The sequence below is a fragment of the Phlebotomus argentipes genome, unplaced genomic scaffold, assembly GCF_947086385.1.
Source record: "Phlebotomus argentipes unplaced genomic scaffold, Phlebotomus argentipes genome assembly contig_42, whole genome shotgun sequence".
Classification (NCBI taxonomy): domain Eukaryota; kingdom Metazoa; phylum Arthropoda; class Insecta; order Diptera; family Psychodidae; genus Phlebotomus; species Phlebotomus argentipes.
In genome coordinates, this window is record NW_026776171.1 from 1,599,676 (window position 1) to 1,618,780 (window position 19,105).

General features: G+C 43.3%; 3 protein-coding genes across 3 annotated transcripts; 1 reads left to right on the forward strand and 2 right to left on the reverse strand.

Moving 5' to 3' along the window:
- Positions 1-1,420: 1,420 nt before the first annotated feature.
- Positions 1,421-2,886, reverse strand: LOC132257121 (chromosomal protein D1-like). The gene is made up of 3 exons (XM_059753892.1): positions 2,816-2,886; positions 2,253-2,351; positions 1,421-2,179 (listed from the first exon to the last, which is right to left on the reverse strand). The coding sequence occupies exons 2-3, from the start codon at positions 2,322-2,324 to the stop codon at positions 1,895-1,897; spliced, it is 357 nt and encodes a 118-aa protein (XP_059609875.1). The 5' UTR covers positions 2,325-2,351; positions 2,816-2,886; the 3' UTR covers positions 1,421-1,894.
- Positions 2,887-4,346: 1,460 nt separating this feature from the next.
- On the reverse strand, positions 4,347-6,817 carry LOC132257154 (conserved oligomeric Golgi complex subunit 5-like). The gene is made up of 3 exons (XM_059753939.1): positions 6,765-6,817; positions 4,623-6,699; positions 4,347-4,566 (listed from the first exon to the last, which is right to left on the reverse strand). Exons 1-3 carry the CDS (start codon positions 6,799-6,801, stop codon positions 4,440-4,442), a joined length of 2,241 nt encoding a protein of 746 aa, XP_059609922.1. The 5' UTR covers positions 6,802-6,817; the 3' UTR covers positions 4,347-4,439.
- Positions 6,818-6,989: 172 nt separating this feature from the next.
- LOC132257269 (pre-mRNA-splicing factor RBM22-like) lies at positions 6,990-8,896 on the forward strand. Its single transcript, XM_059754108.1, has 2 exons — positions 6,990-7,688; positions 8,236-8,896. Exons 1-2 carry the CDS (start codon positions 7,087-7,089, stop codon positions 8,894-8,896), a joined length of 1,263 nt encoding a protein of 420 aa, XP_059610091.1. The 5' UTR covers positions 6,990-7,086.
- Positions 8,897-19,105: the final 10,209 nt, after the last annotated feature.

The following is a 19,105-nucleotide window of genomic DNA, read 5'->3' on the forward strand; positions in this document are numbered from 1 at the left end:
ACGAAAATCGACTCTCCCGCCAGTCTCAGCTCTCTCTGGCGGCGCTCTCCGGCGAGCGTGGAAAATAAAAACCACTCTGGGAGAGAGAGAGTGTGAAAAAAGAGCGGGAGAGCCAGAGTGCATTGCAGTTCAGGGGTTCATACTCCAGAAATCCAGTGTTTTGTTTCCCAAAAATTCACCAAAATTGATGAAAATTGTGTAAAATTATTAATTGTTGGAAAATTTCTACTCAAGGCATAATTTCGATTAAAATTTACGGAAAAAAACTACCTAAGAATTTATAAACCACGTTAACAAATGCAAACAATTTGCTCTAAATTTTTCAAAGGTTTTAAATTTAAACACAATTGTGAGCTTGAGTGCGTATTTTCTAAGAAATTAGCGTAATTTGCTGAATTTCTTTTGATTTTCACTGAGAAAAAAGCAATATTGATGCTTTTCTTAGGTTATGTAACTAATTGAAAACAGATTTAACCTCTAAGAACATCAATTGGCATAATTAAGTATTTGCATGTAAAAATTCTAGATATTTAAAGTTACGAAATACTAAAGATTACGCAAAGTTAGGTTATGTTAAAAAAAGATTATAAAACAAATTGTTTTAAGCGAATTCTTGCAGAAATATCAGTTAAAAACCTTAGAAATTTATAATAACTTGAGAAGTAATGCAAAAATAGCTTTAGAGCTTGAAATTTTTTGAAACTCTGCCCATTTGAAAGCTCCGCCTCTTTTTCGCTCCTGCGGTAAAGCAATATTTTCAATCACCGATTATTCAGAAAGCCAAAGTGCCTTCTTCTGACTCTGTCTGCTTCTTCATGTAAAGCGAGTAACTCATTAAAAACTGTCGCATATCCCCTCAATATCAACGTATTTTTCCCATGAAGCCAGAGAGGAAAAAAAACTGGTTCACAGACATAAACAGAGCAACGTCTTGCAATTCTCTCCGAAGTCGCACAATCGAGAGAGAGATTCCGAAGTGCATGAAGAGCAACAGCAAAGACTGAGAGTTTAGATAAGATCCCAGAATTGAGCGAACCGAGGCAAAAGAGAAGGGCGGAATTGAGTGTCCTGCGGGATGTTTTGTCAGGATTCACTCTCTCTCGGTGGTATTTTCAACAAATTCTCGCCGCATTTCAGTCAAAATCGTCAAAATGCAGCCAATGGCGATGGGAAGAAATGAGAGAAAGATGTGCTGAATGTGCGTGAAACGGAGATAATGTCGATTTGTTTATTTTCTGCACAATTCCACTCGTCGATTTCTGTTGATAGAAGATCAAATTTCTCGGGGATTTTCAGCCCAGAGGATATTCGATGGAAGTGCAGAAATTCAACGCTTCTCTTCTCAGCAAATGCCTCGACATTGAGAGGAGAATGCTTGGCCAGGGACTGAAAGCAAAATGCCAAAATCAATTTACATTTACTTTATTGAACGTTAAATTAGAAGTTATAAATTTTTTTCCGGAATTATATAATCGATAAATCATAATTTTTGTCCATTCATTTGGGAATCCATCTGACAAAGACACTTTTGAAGATTAACGAAAGTTATGCTAATAACTGATTACAATTTATTCACGCTACATTGTTTTTTTTCCTTCTTCTTCTTCTCCAAGTAACTATTCTTTTTCTGCCCTCAGTTTGTGGTTGGAAATGTCCTGAAAAGTCTGTGTGTGTGTGTCCTTATTTACATTTAGATCCAGAGAATGGTTTTTTTCCGTTTAGCCTGAACGTGTTTTTCTCCTTCGCGCCTCGGACATGGCCTGCCCGGTCTTCTCATCAAATCTACATCCTAGGGTTGCTGTGTGGCCTTAAGAGCTAGGGAGCGGGGGAGTGGAATCGTCAGTGAGTTTGAAATATGGCGCGGGGCAGGGCCCCCATGTCCTGCGGCGTCCGCTTAAGCCTCCTCCTTCTCGTCCTCATCATCATCGTCATCGTCGTCGTTGTCCTCGGAGGACGCCGGCGGCTTGGCCTTGGGCGGCCTGCCACGGCCGCGGCCAGTGCCCTTGGGCTTGGCCGCCGGCGGGGCGGCCTTCTTGGCGCCCACGGCCTTCTTCGCCGCCTTCGGGGGCCTGCCGCGGCCGCGCTTGGCCGGCGCCTCGCCGTTCTCCGTGTCGGCCACCTCTACGGCCGCCGGCGACTTGTCCTTCTTCGGCGACGCCGCGTGGCCGCGCTTCTTCGCCTGGCGAAGACATTGCACAACGAGATTAGTGAACCCCCTGAGTGAAAAAGGGCTTCAGCACTTTTGACTTTACCTCCTTTTCCTGCGTGTTCTTCGCCGGTCTGCCGCGCTTCTTCACCTCAACCGGAGCCTCGGTATCAGACATCTTGCTGGGCGTCTGTGTGGAGACAGTCTGCAAGAGAAGCAGCGCCCCCGTGAGAGAGTGAGAGTGAGAGAGAGCGTGCGGAAAAGGCGGTCTTAAGAGCGCGCGTCTCAGCAACTGGAGGAGAATTTTTTCGGGAAGAAATTCTTTTCCACGCCAGCGGAGGCTGGAAAAAATGTGAAAAAATGCCAGAACGCGCCCCCATGGTCCCAGGCACCACCCAAAAATGCCACCCAAGCGTGTCCGCAGCGGGGAAAATTGCGAAAAATTATTTTTCACCACCGAGTGACGCCTCGAGCAAATTGCTTCGCCATTTTTGAGAATTACGCGCTTAGATTTTCACTGAGACGCCAAGGCGAGATTGGCCGCCGTTGTGGCTGGAAAAGTCACAATTCCCCAACGAATTCCACGCAATCCGCTCACTTGGCACACGCCACGACACTTTTCACCCATTTTCCCGGGGGTTTTCAGGGCTTTTCTGGGCATTTACTTACAGTTTTATCGAAGAGCCGCGGAGAGTTGCAGACGAGCAGTGATAACAGTTGAGTAGTAAACACAACACAAGCAAGAACGCCAAAGAGAGCGAGAAAGAGAGCGCCGGCTTGGAGTGAGCGAGACGACAACATTCAGCTCGATCTTCGCCACTTGCAGCAGAAGCTGAGCACTATAATCGATCGTTGGAAGAGGGAAAAGTATTTTCTTCCTAGTTTTCTTCATCTCTTCATTTTTTCATCATTTTATCTTGTCAAATTTATTCAAAATGTTAGATATTTGACAAATTTGAATATAAATAGAATTCTGGTTTGAATTCTTTGCAATACTTTATCAGAAATCGCAGAAATCACTATTTTATTTCACTTTTGCTACATTATTTGTAATAAAAATTTGTTATTTGTTGCAAGAAAGTAATTAAATAAAACTAAATTACACATAATTGATCTATATTTTAAGTCCACGCTTTCAAATTGCCTGCTGGAATGAAAAATGTCTCATTTACATCTTGTTTTAAAGCCTCTCTTTCGGTTTAAGAAACAAGAAAAGCAGCAGAGAAAAGAAAGAATCAAGCATTCTGCAGTGTCTCTTCGCCTCCCTTCAATTACTTATATCACTGGCATGAAGACATAATTGCAGTGAATTTTTTCTTTACATTTTAATTAATTTTCCACATAAACTGCGTGTGGAGTAAAATTCTGTCTATGCAGAAAATTCAGTGGCATTTTTTGCAAATTTTTGAGATATTCTTTGTGGTGCAAAATGCTCTAAATCACTTGAAATTTATTAATATTCCCCGTGAAAATGCCTTCAATTGCCCTCACTGACATGCCAGTTTAGCATTCTCTGACAGTTTGAATTACCGGAAATGATAAAATCTCTCAAGTTTTTTCTCATGGAATTTATTTTCTGAGATTTTGCAGCAAAGTAGCGAATATTACAATAAAATGCACTTTCTGAGATCTTATCTAGACTCTGAGATGAAACAGGTTCCCATTTATGGGTTCCCGGATGGAGAATTTGCCAGTTTGAAGATCTGACGGTTGAAAGCCTGAACTTCTTCACTGCAGCGCAGAGATTCTCCTGGATTCTTCAGCAGGCAGCTAACGAGAACACCAGAAGCCGCCTTCACGGGATTCTCATTCTGTTCCCTCTCCTTCTGCCTCAATCTTCCCTCCAGATCAGCGGCGATACTCCAGAAGATCTCCTTATTCCGCCTGATTGCCTCATTCAGCGCGTCTTGGCGATCTCTCAAGGTTCTCCTGAAGGTCTCCTTGGGCGCAGGAGTGGGTTTCTGACGCGGAGGCGCTTCCCGGACTCTCTGTCTGAGCGTTTTGCTGTCCTTCTCGAGTCCTTCGAGACGCATCAGAACGTCTCGCGAGATTGTGATGTATTCCATGGAAAGGTCGCTCTGGGGATAATCGGGAGTGGCGCTGTAGCTTCGGTGTCCTGACTGTCTGCTGCCCATGGCCAGGATCTTGAGATTTCAGCCTCAGCAGTGGAAAATCAATACAAAACAACCAGAAGTCAACTTTAACCTTACTTTATTGACAGTTGGAGTGCGCGCGATATTTTGAATACTTCAACATAACCCCATTTCCAGGATTTGGGGCTCTTCCTGTGTTCTCAGAGGCTCTGCTGGGCTTTCTCCAGTCCAGACGCGATCAAGGGATAGACAGGATCGTACTGGGTGATGTTCTTCTGTCTCACAGTGTTTCTGTACTTGTGCAGAGCTCCGGAAATGAGCTCAAGTCTGCAAAGAGAGTGATCAGGAAGGGATTCCAAGGGATTTGAGGGATTCTCACTCACCTCTCACGATTGGATGTGTGCCCATCGAGCCACTGCATCAGCTTCTCATTGGACCAACCGGCTGTGACGTTGGGACTCGTCAAATCCGTTCCCGCGAAGCTGAACATCATCAGCAGAACGATGTAGGAGGGAATGGGATTGTCCGGATCCATGGAGTGTTCGGAGAGCTGCTTGGGCGTGAGCGTGAGGATCGTGTTGAAGGCTCTGATGGCGCGGAAGGGCTTTCCCAGAGTCGCCAGATCGCCTACAATCGCCACGAGAACCACTTCCAGATGCTGACAATCGATCCGGATCTTGTTGCGTCCGATTTGTGACAGCGGACGCAGGATGGCGACGTTGCGGATGAACAGCTCGATGCAGCGGCTGGCCAGCTCGCGGCCACACTTGGCGACGGTGTCTCGGTCGGCGAAGGGCGCGATGTGAGCGCCCCAGACGCGCGAGAGGAACTCCTGCAGCTCTTTCATGTACAGCGACACGCTGGAGGACGTGCTGACGTTGAGCGCGGGCTCGCGGTGCATGGAGATCATGATGTCGTGCACGGCGGACGCGATGGAGTCGAAGATCTGCTGGAGGATCGCCAGCACGAGGTTCTGGCCGATGTTGAGGTTGTCCAGGAGGCGCTTGGCGCTGCCGGACGAGGCGAATGTGGCGCCCAGATTGTCCACCAGACGCTTCACCGCCTCGGCGTGGTAGCTGATGAGGTTGGCGATGCTGGTGTTCTGGATCTGGGCGGAGTTGGGAATGTCCACGATCTGCTTCGAGTCCGTGCCCAGCTTGATGCTGGACTCCAGCCTGTTCCACACGTCCCTGTTGCAGGACATCACGACGCTGGTCACCATATCGCACAGGCGCTGATCCACAATCGCCGTGCCCAGTTCCGTGGCCGCGGCGCGGATCAGGGCGTCCAGCGTGTCCTCCGACGGCAGATCCGTCGCCGCGATGGCGGCCTTGAGATTGCTGGCGCACTTCTCCAGGAAGCCCGTCTCCAGAGACTGGTAGATGTCCTCGCGGAAGGGCGACTCGATCTGCAGCTTCGTGAAGAGACTTTTCGTCTCTGCCACTAGCTTGGGCAGTCCCTGCTGCAGGCACTGCCCAATGTGCGGCGGACAGGCGCTGAAGGACGTCTTCAGCAGCTCCTGCAATCCTCGCCACCACTGGCCCTCGATCTCCATGTCGGCGTCCATCAGGCCGCTGTTGCGCACGCACTTCTGCAGGAAGCGAATCTGGGCGCTGAAGCTGAAGATCTCCTCGGCGAAGAGCCACTCCAGGGCGTTCCACAGCTTCGCGCGGAAGTGCAGCGACGTGGTGAGCGCCGGCGCCTTCCCAGGCGCCCTCATGGCCGCCTTGGCGCCCTTCGGCTCCGCCTCGCGTGCGCCCGGAAGCTTCGTCTCCGGCGCCGTGAAGCACTCCTTGATGGACTGCCGAATGTCGCCGATGAACGTCTCCAGGAGATCGTCAATGTAGCGCCGGAGGATCTGAAGATTGGAGAAGATCTGCAGACTGCGCTGAACTGTGTCCACATTGAGATTCTTCAGCGCCGTGTTCAGCTCCTTGTCCGCCAGCGTGATCAGCTTGCGGCGATTGCTCTGCACGTGCGTGATCTCCTCCTTGAGGAACTGCACGCTGTTCAGCACGTCGTCCTCGATCAGCGAGTCGATCTCGTGGAAGATCGTCGCCTGGCGCTCGAACTCCTTCGTGGCCAGGAGGCGCTTGTACAGCTGCAGGAAGATCCCGGCCTGGCGCAGGATGTGCGTGGTCTCGTGCAGTCGCCCCAGGACCCGCGTCCTGCTCTCCAGCACGTCGTAGGGCGTGTTGACGTGGCTCTTCAGCCGCCCGGCCGCGCCCACGAGACTCTCCATGTGCCCGTGAACCACGGCCAGCGTCCCGTCCAGCTTGCCGGCGTGGCTGGCCTGCGACAGCAGCGCCCCGTGCTGCTCCCGCACCTGACTCTGCAGCTCCGTCGACAGGGCGTCCAGGCCTTCGGCCAGCTTGTTGATCTGCTCCGTGTAGGAGAAGAACCGGCTGGCCTCCGCCGTCTGACTCGAGGCGCCGTCGCGAAGGAAGTTCTGGAAGAATTCTGGGCAAAAAGGAAGAAAGAAATCAGCGTGATTTGTGCGCAGTTTGCTTCCTCGCCATTCTCACCATCGTTCTCAATCTTATCACAGATGTTTTCCTTCATTTTAACGCGGATTTTAGGCGTTTTCCGAGGAGTCTGAAAACCAGCGAGAATGTTTTGGTTGATGAGTTGTCAAAACTGCCAGAAAAGTCTCCAAAAGCCGCCTTTTCGGCTCTCACTGGAAATGTCTCCACGTCTCCAGAGGGCGCATCGAGCGCATATATCGTGCGCATTGCGTTGACGTTTCCGCATTGTTTTGGTTGCAATTGGAAGGAAAGGAGCTTCTCTTTCCCTGTGAAATCTCGTGAAATCTCGTGAATCCCCCGCTTCTCAAAGACTGCATCAACCATGGCGATGTCCAAGACGACCAACACGTACAATCGGCAGAACTGGGAAGACTCGGAGTTTCCCATTCTCTGCCAGACGTGCCTGGGCGACAATCCTTACGTGCGGATGATCAAGGAGCGCTACGGCAAGGAGTGCAAGATCTGCAACCGGCCCTTCACCATCTTCCGCTGGTGTCCGGGCGCGCGGATGCGCTTCAAGAAGACGGAGATCTGCCAGACGTGCAGCAAGCTGAAGAACGTGTGCCAGACGTGCCTGCTGGACCTGGAGTACGGCCTGCCCACACAGGTGCGCGACGCCGCGCTGAAGATCCAGGACGACCTGCCGCAGAGCGACGTGAACAAGGAGTACTACATCCAGAACATCGACAATCAGCTCAAGAGCACGGACGGCACGGCCGCGGCAGGCGCCGTGGGAAAGTCGCTGGCCGCCAGCGATATGCTGGCCAAGCTGGCTAGGACGTCGCCGTACTACAAGCGCAACCGGCCGCACATCTGCTCGTTCTGGGTCAAAGGCGAGTGCAAGCGCGGCGAGGAGTGTCCCTATCGCCACGACAAGCCCAACGAGCCCGACGATCCGCTCTCGGAGCAGAACATCAAGGACAGGTGAGATTCCGGGCGTTTTCTGGCAATTATTTGGCCAGGAATGGATCTCTTATTGTTCATATTTTCTCCTAAGAGTCTCAGGAACTCACAGATCCCTGAAAGTCAGACGCTTTAGCTTCAGTTCTATTAGAAAATGCACTGGCAGCGCTGTGCAGTGTTCCGGGAGTTGTCCGGGAATGGGATTGCGTGATCCTCCGCACTCAAATCATTATGAATTTGACACAGAACATCTTATTGCATCCTTAGGAACATTTAATCGCATTTTGATTGGGAATTGAGGTGCAAAAAGCCCTCAAAATCCCTTTCCGGAAAGAAAAAGTTTATCTTTGAGGCCACTTTCTAGACCTGTTTTCAATTCTTTAACTCGAATTTGATTGCTTGACGAAAGAGAAAATCCCTGCCAATTAGTATAAGTTGTTTTAAACGATTTGTGACCGGATTTTAATCACTTTGACAGCTTATTTTATATGTAATGAATGTAAAGTTGCAACGACCGCTCAGGATTCGTCTCTATCTGAAGTAATGTTTTTCGTCTCTCTCTCTCCAGATACTACGGCGTGAACGATCCCGTGGCGGACAAGATCATGAAGCGCGCCGCGAGTCTGCCGACGCTGGAGCCGCCGGAGGACAAGAGCATCACGACGCTGTACGTGGGCAACATCGGCGAGCACATCACGGAGACGGACATCAAGGACCACTTCTATCACTACGGCGAGATCCGCACGATCACGGTGCTGCCGCGGCAGCAGTGCGCCTTCGTGCAGTACACGAAGCGCTCGGCGGCCGAGCTGGCGGCCGACAAGACGTTCAACAAGCTGGTGCTGGGCGGCCGCCGGCTCACCATCAAGTGGGCACACTCGCAGGCCAAGCAGTACGTGCCGTCGATGCCGCGCCTGCAGCGCAACTACGAGCCCGTGCCCGGCCTGCCGTCCACGCTGCCGCTGCCGCCCAATCCCAACGACTACTTCAACCTGCAGGTGGCCGACATGACCGTGCTGCCCGCCGGCATGAAGCTGCACCAGCTGCCGCCCGGCATGATCCCCGGCGCGCCGCTGCCGCCCATGTACAGTTCCGGCGCCGCCTTCCAGCCCGTGCACGTGCCCGCCGCCACCGCCGTCGCCGCGCCCATGCTGGAGCACCACGTGGACGCCGGCGCCGTGCACTATCCCAGCCAGGACCCGTCGCGCCTCGGCTCGCTGAAGAAGTGAGGCTGATGATGAATAAAGAATATTGAATTCCAACTGCCGACTTTTGAATCTCTCCGTCTCTGCGACCAATTGCGTGAAACACTATCTTGTTTCGTGCAACTTTCTTTCAGAACAAATCGCGGAGAAACCTTTTGTGAGCAATTTTCAATTTTCAGTCCAGTTTTAGTGCGTTTTTGCATAAATTCAACACAGGTAAGTTTGCCACGGCGAATATTATTCACAATCGTGATTTGAAATAAATCAGTGACTCGAGAAAATTATCAATTTTCGTCAAAAATTCATTGCAACGCGAAATTTGCCGAATTTTACCTCAAAATTGTTCTGTAATAATTTATTTCGCGAATGTTTCAGATGATTTTATTACAATTTTTTGGTTTTTGGCAAGATTTAGAGATAAATTTAAAATATTAGTTTTCAAACTCGATTTTTAATAAGTCTTCGAGCGCAGTTTAATTCAAAATTAAGAGAAAAATCTACTAATGATATTTTTATTCAAAAACTAAGAACATTTTAAGAAAAATTGTCCAAACATTCAATCAAAACCATCAAAAATTTGTAGAAAATTAATCAAACACCAGAAAAGTTATAATTTTATGAGTTTATCTTGGATTAATCAGCGAAATTGCTGAAAAATTTGTTGATTTTTTGGTTTTAGACACTCAAGTTGAGAAAAAGACAACAATCGATTGAAAAACGTTTTAATGAAATAAATTAGTAATTTATTATCTGCACTGAAATTCAAGTTTATCGATTTAATTGAATTTATATGGAAAAGTTTAAGTCTTTGTGGGAAGTTTTGCGGTATTTTTGGATTTACTAAGGCAAATATGATTATCTGTGAAGAGAGAAGAGAATGCAGACAAATGCGGAGCAAATTCAACTAAGAACAGAGAAACAATTCAATTAAAGTGTTCTTAAACCCAAAATCTGTATTGAGTTTATTTTATCAGAGGAGCAAAATGAAATTATCGCAAATGCAAATCTCTGTTGTTGAACAAGAGAGACGCTTTTGACTGCCATAATCAATACAAAGGGATAATTCATCTGGTTCAGGACAAGAGGAAGACTTTAGCAGAGCTTTAAGTGCACATTTCCGGAGCCTGTGAAAATGCACAGAATAATTATACATTAGTTTACATGTTTTGCGTTGCTCTGCAAGTTGTTGCTTTTGTAATTCGACTTTTCATCGAACATTCGGAGTTAAATCAATAAAACATGGTTTTTAGCTGAATGTCGCTGCTAATTAACATCGCGCATTTTCCAACTGTGAATCGGGCAAATGAAGTCCTTGTAATTGGATTTGAATTAGAATTTTATTCCGAAATTTAATTCAGTTCGTTGCATTTTTTGAAACTATTTCGTGCCATTTTTCCACCATTTCTTCAAATTCAACAAAATTTGCTAAAGCAATTGCTTCACTTTTTGACAACCATTTGTACATTAAATGCTCTTCTTTGGATATTTTCGGCTCTTTGTTGGGATTTCTAAGCTCTGCAAGATAGAAAATCACTCTTTTGTCAAATCCTTCCACGATAATATTCATTTCATGGGAAAAATCACTGAATATTGTTAAATCTTCTGCAGAAAATCCAGTTTCTTCCCTGGTTTCGCGCAAAGCGGCGTCAAAGTCACTTTCTTTGGCCTCCAAATGACCTGAAATCGAGAAGAATGTCGTGATATCAATAACTGATTATCCTTTTTCTCATTTTCTTCAGCCATTTCATGCTCTTATTTTAATCTTCACGTGAGTTTTACTTAGAAAAAGTTCGGTTTAATGCTTTTTTAGGTTATGAGAGCAATTCAAAAACATAGATTTCAAGGTTAAGGATCCAGAAAATTAGAAAAATTTCCCTTTTCTCATTAGAGTTTAGAAAAGCAACTAAGAAAATGCTTAATTGTACAAGATTTAGAGCTGAAAAACGATTTTGAAGTATAACATAACCTCAAAAATATTACTTTGAATAAGAGAATTGTCTTTTTGAATTGTTTTTACACTTTTATGTGACAATTTTTAGATTAAAACCGAGTTAAATAAAGATTTCTTAAGCGAAATCGAGGAAATTTTACAAAAAATCATTTGAAAACTTGTCTAAAAACTTTAGAAAAGTCTTAAAAACAGTTTTTAGATCGTTTCGATAGCAATTAAATTAAGATTGACAAGATTTTTGGCATAATATCACTGATTTTATTGCTGGAAAAACTTAAAAATTCTTTTTCCAACTGCACTTCTCGTTCATGTGAAAGTGTCAAGATGTGGTGTACATATTTAAGTCACTCAAATGTCTTGCACTTGCCTTTCGGCGGCGACCAGCTGAAATTGTACGAAGATTTCAGCAGCAAATATTCAATTTCTCCACTTTTCCGGCGAAAAACCAACAATCCGGCTGCAAATTCTCTCTCCATTGTCACTGTCAATTCACACATCTTATCACAAAGATATCATTTCCTTATCACTGGTTGAGGTTATTTGACTGTGAAACACGCTGGAGAAACACAAAGTGTTTCAAGATGTAAAAGAAAAGAATCACATTTGGCCAAGATTTTGGCTGTTATTTGATGAAAAGTGAATTTCTTCATTTCTGCGAAAGGTCAAAATTGTAATTTCTCTCGTTCGGGGCGGTTTTTTTTTCTCTCCTGTCTCGCAGAAACTCAATAAAAATCCCCTCGGACTTTCGAGGGTGAAATCCAGGAAGAGAATCGCGCGTCAAATTAATTCACAAACTTTGTCACTCGCCGTGAATACAAAAATGTTATATAATATTTTGCAATTTCATAAAAGCTAAAGTGAAATATCTTTCGACACAGTGTCGAAATTGGCCTCGAGGCGAAGCCAATTAGATTTCCAACGAATGCTTTTTTTTTCTTTGGCGCCCAACAAAACTTTCAATTAATGAGAAATCGCCATGTTTCGCCATATTTACATTTTTCCGGGCGTGAAACTTTTTCCCACTCGTCCAGAGATTGTCCAAGATGAACACAAAACATGTGTGTGGAAAAATCTCTCTCCTTTCACTGGTCAGGATACTTATTTTTCCCTCTCGAAATGGGGGGGTGAGAAAAGGGGTGGTGGAAATTTTTAACACTCTATTTGAATGTCGGAAAAATGCGGAGCTTTTTAATTCACTCGCTAGCATTTTTTTTTGCAATTTGCTAGCAGGAGAAAAAAAAAGCTACACGGAATGGTGAAAAGAGGTGAGATGGCAACAAATTTCCCACCAATTTTTTTCATCAAACTCCCGCTCGTTTTGGTGTGGAGAAGAAAAATGTCGAGAGCTGGTGGAGGGAAGATTAAAAAATTGGGGTCATAGAGGAAATTTGGGAAGAATTGGGCTGACAAAGAAGTGCCTGAGAAAATATTTGGAGATTAAAATCACATGGAAAATAAATGACTTTGTATTAAAAAAGTTGCCTCGACGAGCTTTTTCTCCGGGTTGCAAATGAGGAAATTTGAGCCATTTAGCGGTCATTTCTAAATGTCAACTATCGAAATCTTTTTGTAGATTTGCCAAGGGGGAGATAATATAGCTGAAATCTCTTCACCACATCTTGACCAACATTTGGTGACATTAAATTCCTTTTAGAGCAGCTTTTTATGAGTCAGAATTGTGGAAATTAGCTTCAAATCGCTTTTCTAGGGTTTGTTTTTCACCATAACCTCACAAATAATATTAAAAGATCTCAAAGAATTCTTTAAACATCCAGAAGAAAAACGCCGAAACATTTCCATTTGACACAATTCTTTTGTGAGTTTAAAGTTGTGGAATTAAATACATATTGGGTTAAGTTAAAGACACTTTTTTGAGGTTATGTTTGACTTTAGAACAATTTTTAGTGTTTTTATGGTTTCTATCGATGTTTCTTCTAGGCAAATGATGCAAATATGCTTGAAAACCCAAGAATTATCATATTTTCCACATTCAAATTAATGACATAACCTAGAAAAATGTAATAAAGTGTTTCTGAGTAGCAGAATGAAAAGACATTCAAAATGCTGCATAAAATCACCCCTAAAAAAACTTTAAAACGACACTCATTAAGTATTTATATAGAGTCAAAATATTTACGAATCTAGCGAGGCTAATTTTCATGGCGAGTCTAAAATGAAACTAAACTTTCCCCCATGCAAAAAAAGGAGCTTTCAGAGCGCCATTTGGCGCGTCTGTCCTTGAAAGATGGTTGGAAATCAGCAACAAATGGACCAGCATTGCGCTTTAATAATTAACTCGCTGCACTCGCGGTCCTTTTTCGCAACAACAAAGCGACGCTTTTCTGCAACTTTCGCTCCACTTTTTGCTTGTTGTGCACCAGCAAAGAAAATTTCCTAACAAGTTTTCCATTGTGCTGAGCTGCACAACCTTCATCGAATGCACTGTTTAATTGAATTAATAATTTAACTTGAGAATAATGGATGCACTTTTACATGAAAATTAATTATAAGTAAAAAGTCCTGAGAAGTATTTTCTGTGTTAAAGTAAATTGATTTTCATTATAACAAGATTCAATGATTATTTATAATGCAATCTTTTAATCGAAAATAAATATTAGCAATTTCTCACTAGAAAATATTGCAAGAAATTTGTGTTTAATCACTGAAAAGCTGATGAAACTCAGTAAATAATCCTTCTCGCCTTAATTTCCTCTTCATGAAACTCCTCTTTTGAGGATATTTGTGGTTCTACAGACTATAAGAAAATTAATTAAAATTTCCTAAATTCTGTTGCGCTATGGCAATTAATGCACTTGCCTTTGACACTGGGTGGTAATTAAGGCGAAAGGCCAGAGAAGAGGGTGTGCTTTGCCTAATCTACCATCTCGCCAGCTCGAAAATTGCGATATGATCGTGCATTCTGAAAGGAAAAGCTCCAACGAACATTTGTTCTGGCTCTGCAGCCAAACTCTCTTTGTCCGGACGATGCAAGGGGGAGACAATGTGAGCACAAGTGGTGTACAGCTCGGCAGAACTGCGAGAATTGGTCAAATATTTGCATTCTGACATGTTTTTCTAGGTTATGTGACTTATTAAGGACTAAATAACACTTTTAAGTAGAAATTCATGTGTTTATTTCCACTTTTTAATAAAATTATGCATTTGTACTTGATGAAAATCGTGATTGTGGAAGCTGAGTGGTGAAAACAATGATAATATCGAACATAACCTCAAATTCTTTACACTTCACAGATGTAATTTTGAATAAAAAAAACGAAACACCTTAAGAAAGTCGTTTAATTAGAAGGAGAAAATCAACAAATATTGTCTGAAATCCTCAGTTAAATTTCAGTTCGATTTTGGTTAGATTTCAGTCAATTTCCAGTTGATTTTCAGAAGATAAAATCAATATTTAACAGAATATCGTTAATATTTTTTCGTTGATTCCTTCGAACATTTGGAAATTCTTCACAAAGACTTGTGGAAGTGTTGTACAAATATCAGCCATATTATCTCCCCCTTGGGGTGAGTGGAAAGTTTGAATTTGCTCATGTAAGATTGCTGTGTAACATACAAATTATAAATCTTATCGAAAAAGGGAAATTCTTGTTTGGCAAACAGCAAATGTGGCGTGAAGTTTGTTCATGTTTCAAGAAAGTTAATTAGCATTAAATCGATAGTTATGAAAATTATGGGAATTTTCTTTTGGATGGTGAAAATTTTGAGAGAAAGTGTGTGTGTGTGTGTTTTACCGTTTAATTGCACACTTTTGCCAAGTTTTTGTATAAGAAATGGTGTATTATGGGATTTGCGAGGAAAGCTTTCCGCTTCTGACATTGATTGCCTCGTGAGTTTTTTTTCTTTCTTTTCCAGGGACGGTGGGAAAAGCTCAGTGGAAACTAATGATGCTGTATTGTGTCGCTGTGGAGATTCCACACGATTTAAAATGGCAAGAATCTGGGCTGAACAATTTGCCTTGGTATCCACTCAATTTGCACAAATTATTCGAAACAGAAAACTCAATTAATGCCAACCGATGCGCCGTCTGCGACCCACCGGAACCTGGTGCTCTCTTCGCCTCAAGGATGTGCGACAAACATCCTGCACAGATCCGATGAAGTGTCGCAGAGTGAGGAAAGTGTAGATGAAGATTGAGAAGAAATTGCCAATCATTTATCGCGCAAGAATGCTTTCAATCTTATAATTGACTGGACGCAGAAATATTGGGCAAATTCAGAAAGGGATGAAAGTTTCCGGTGCAAAAAAAAGCTCTCAATCTTCATGTATATTTTCTCAATTCTCGCCAGCTATGTTGGCCCTTATTAAAGCTGGGTTTCTTTGGCAAAAATTCAGATCCTCTGGGTTTCATCATTTACATAATACAGAACAATCTGCCAGAGATGTGTTGGAATGAGAGTTTTGGAGATGCGGAAGACGCGAGAGTTTCGTCGAAATGATCTCCGACCACTGACGATGACAAAGTGAATTAAATGGAGAAATGCCATTTGAGCTTTCCTTCGCGAAAAAGCCACGAGTCGATTTGGACCTCGCGCGCGTTCTTTTTTTTCCCCCCCTTCACAGAGGGTTGATTTAATAAAGAAAGTTGCAGAGTTCACGAATTGAAATTCCTCTTGTTTGGAGCATTTTCTTGTTATACTTTTCCTTTCTCCACGCACCATTTCGAGCTGTCTTTTGCGGGGGGCTTTTTGTGCTCGTCGCTGGGCCTCAAGATGCGTAGCAAGACAATTACATAAATGAGAAATAAGCGGAAGAGCGCGCAAGAGGAGATAATATACAAACGCCTCAGAGTGAATTCCTTTCGTCTCTCGCGCTGTCCGGAAATGGCAGAGAACATTCACGATATAAGTTTTTGCATTATTTAAATGTAATTTGCCATTTAACGCAAACCCACATTCGCCAAAACAAACCATTAATTGTATTGCCACTGAATTTCTTTTTGGGGTGATTCCCAGAAATTCTCGGAGATTTTCGGTGCAGTGCGAATGAACATGTAATTACTTCACTCATCTCAATGGCCCAAAGACGAGCTTTTAGAGACATCAAGCTGCAGAGCTTCGGGGAATGAACAATAAAAACTTTAATTCATCACGATTTCATTCGATACACTCGCTTATTGCGTTCTTTATTTACTCTTTGAAAGTTCGCGCTTAAGGATTATTTTCAATATACCGCGGAGTTTTCGCGTAAACATTGTTAGTTGAGAGGAATAATCAGCCGAAGAGGTTTCATAGTGTATTGGCAAAGTATCGTGCACTTTCTGAATATTTGTTGTCGAATACAAGGGGGAAATATGGTCAGAAATTAAGTACAAGTGTCGTTGCAACTTTGCTTTCATGACATTACGATTCATATTATTTACCAATGTGGGGAATTTCATCGTGTGAAGACAAGAAAAGCTGAAAAATTCATGTTGAAACCAAGGAAATAGACAAAATTCATGTTTTTATGTAGATAAAAACATTTTTATTGGATTTTCCTGACCAATTGTGCACATTTCAATGCACCAGATTGAGGTTATGTGTTTCCAGACATTCTTTGACGAGCAAATCTCGCATTTTATGGTTGCTCAAATGTAATCACAATGAAATGACTTTCTAACAGCTGAAATTGAAAAACACAAGCGCCACTAGATGGCCACCAATATAAGCTATGAAAACGGAATGTGGCAACACTAAATTTGGTAGTTTTTACGAACTGAAGTACGAAATCCGTAATGTTGCAACGACTTATTAGTGATTAAAAAGTTTGATCAAGTTCAAATAAGATTTCTTAGGCAAAATCTTAGGAAAAATTCGACTAACAACTTGAGAGAGGTTTGAAATTGAGTTGTGAGATGCTTTTCGTGGTGATAAAATTAAGAATAACAAGATTTTCAGTCGAAAATTGTTAATATTTAAGTGAATTTACTTGAAAAATTTATCTCCCCCTTGATGGACTAAATTAATTAAAGCCTCCGGAGGATTCAAGTGTATTTTATCTATAGTCTGAGGAAATATTATACGCGTGCGAATTTCTCCATGTGTGCAAAGTTCAAACAGTGTTTAGTGAAACTCCCTGAGCTGCACATCTTGGTAGGAAATTTTCAATATTGTGCATAATTCAATGAATTATGCACTTAATTACAAATTCCACACATTTTCACCACTAAAACCCCTCCGCAATGGATAGTATTTGAAGGTTTCCCTGGGCAATTCAATAGCATATAATAGGTTTACCTAAAGTGCTCAATGAAAATTGAGGTTTGTTAATTTCACAACAATTCGGACAAATAGAGAAAGTTTTGAAATAAATGCGGGAAAATCCTCTAACCAGGCATTGAGCTTTGCTGTGGAGTGTCACACTTTTCTTCACCTCCATGAGAAGAGCGGCGGGTGATATATGAGATAATGAGGATACACATATACTTATCCTGGCGCCACTTCTATTTAAAAAGCATCTGATGAGCTTTTCTCCCCCTTCAAGTGTTGCCGCCAAACGAGTTTCTGCCGTGGAGTTTCCGTGACACGGTTTCTTTGTTTTCTCTCTTCACAGATTTTTCCCATGCATTATGCCATTGTTTCTCACGTGCAACCGAGAAGCCACGAAGGAGGAAAAATGTAGCAATTGTGCAGGAGTTGAGAAGAGTTGCAATTTTGACTCTGGGTATTTTTTGAGACTTCTTCGCGCAAATGCGCTTAATGGACTGCAGAAACTTCCATCAATTGACTAACACAGCACTTTGAATAATCATTAACAAAGCTATTCTATCCACCTTTTCCTTGTTTCCTGTTCAAGTTCCTCTTCCTGAACTTGGTCAGTCACTTCTCCACTTGGAACAGTGCCATTCCTTCGCAACAATTTCCTGCTTCCGGTTTGTACTGTGGCTGAACTGTGGCATCAACAATATACAAATTGGATTTACTCCAATAAACACTTACAATATTATAGTCTATTTACGTTGCTGGTTGCGGCAACAAGAATGGGAGGAAATGGAAAGAAAGTGTGCGAACGGTGATGAAAGGCCAGGATATGAAATTCTCCCAACTTTGGTCGAGAATTTCCCTCCTTTCATCCGTCGGATGTTTCTTTTCTCCCAGCAAGAAATATGGAGAAAAAATGCAAATGATTGATTTTCCAACGTGAATCAAGGGGAGAAACAGTAACACCACGAGATGTACACTTTTTCCGGACTCTTCACCGGATGTGCTGAGATTACGGAAGCCGAAAACTGAATGTCTGCAATAAATTGTGAGGTTATGAATCAAAAAGCAGAGATTAAACTTGTTTAGGCTAACAAAAAAGCAAGATTGATGGATTTTAATTTGATATTTTCTTGCTTAAAGCCAAGATAAACGTCTTAAAATACATATTTTTGGATGTGAATTAGATTTTTGTGGTTATGTTCGACTTAAACCCAGAAAAGCACAAGAATTTTTACAATATTACGCGAAATAACTGAAAAACATTCAAAATAATGCTGCAAATATCCTTCAAACTGATCTGTACACCACTTCCGGCCGTCTAATCTCCCCCTTGGCGTCAATCGAGGCGCTGCAGTTTGGTAATCAAATGTGAAACAGCGCCAGAAGCAAACATTTTCATTAGTCCAGGTACAATACTCATCAACGTCAGCCGCCATTAGGCAGTTGAGCGGGGAACTTTGGTGCGAGCTTTTCAAAGCTGCATGCTTGGAGCGCTCCGGGCGCAGATATTAGCGCGATAGCAGCTAATGAAACATGAAAGTTGATGTCTAAGTGAATTTATTGACAAGTTGAGCCTTTTAATATTAAACACACGCTTTCGCTTTTCAGCCACTCACGCGAGGGGTGAAGAAAAGGGGGTGGGGGTGGAAAAAGTGCTTTCACGTGGTAATTTTTCACCTATTTCACCGGCGGTGAATAAATCGAGAGGCTGACAAGAAAACATGTAATTGCTTTTTGTGTTTGCCAAAAGGCACACAATTTGGGGCAGAATGCTATATGGTGAAGGAGAGGATCCGTGTGGGCCGCGCAGGAAGCCTCGGGGGAGTGCGTGGGCACAGAGAGGCGCCCCAATTGCCAGTGGAACATACGGAATCAATCGCAAGATTGATTATTGCGCTTGCCAAGGGAAACACGATGCTCTCAGGCATCGATGGGGGCGTCAATTGAGACTTGCGAGGACGTGTGTGGCGACATAATTGAAAAGTGTGGCGAAATTGACGGGTTTGATGAATTGAGACAGGGTGTCTCCACTGATTAAGACAGGTGGTCACACGATATGGCAGACTTTTCCCGGGGAAA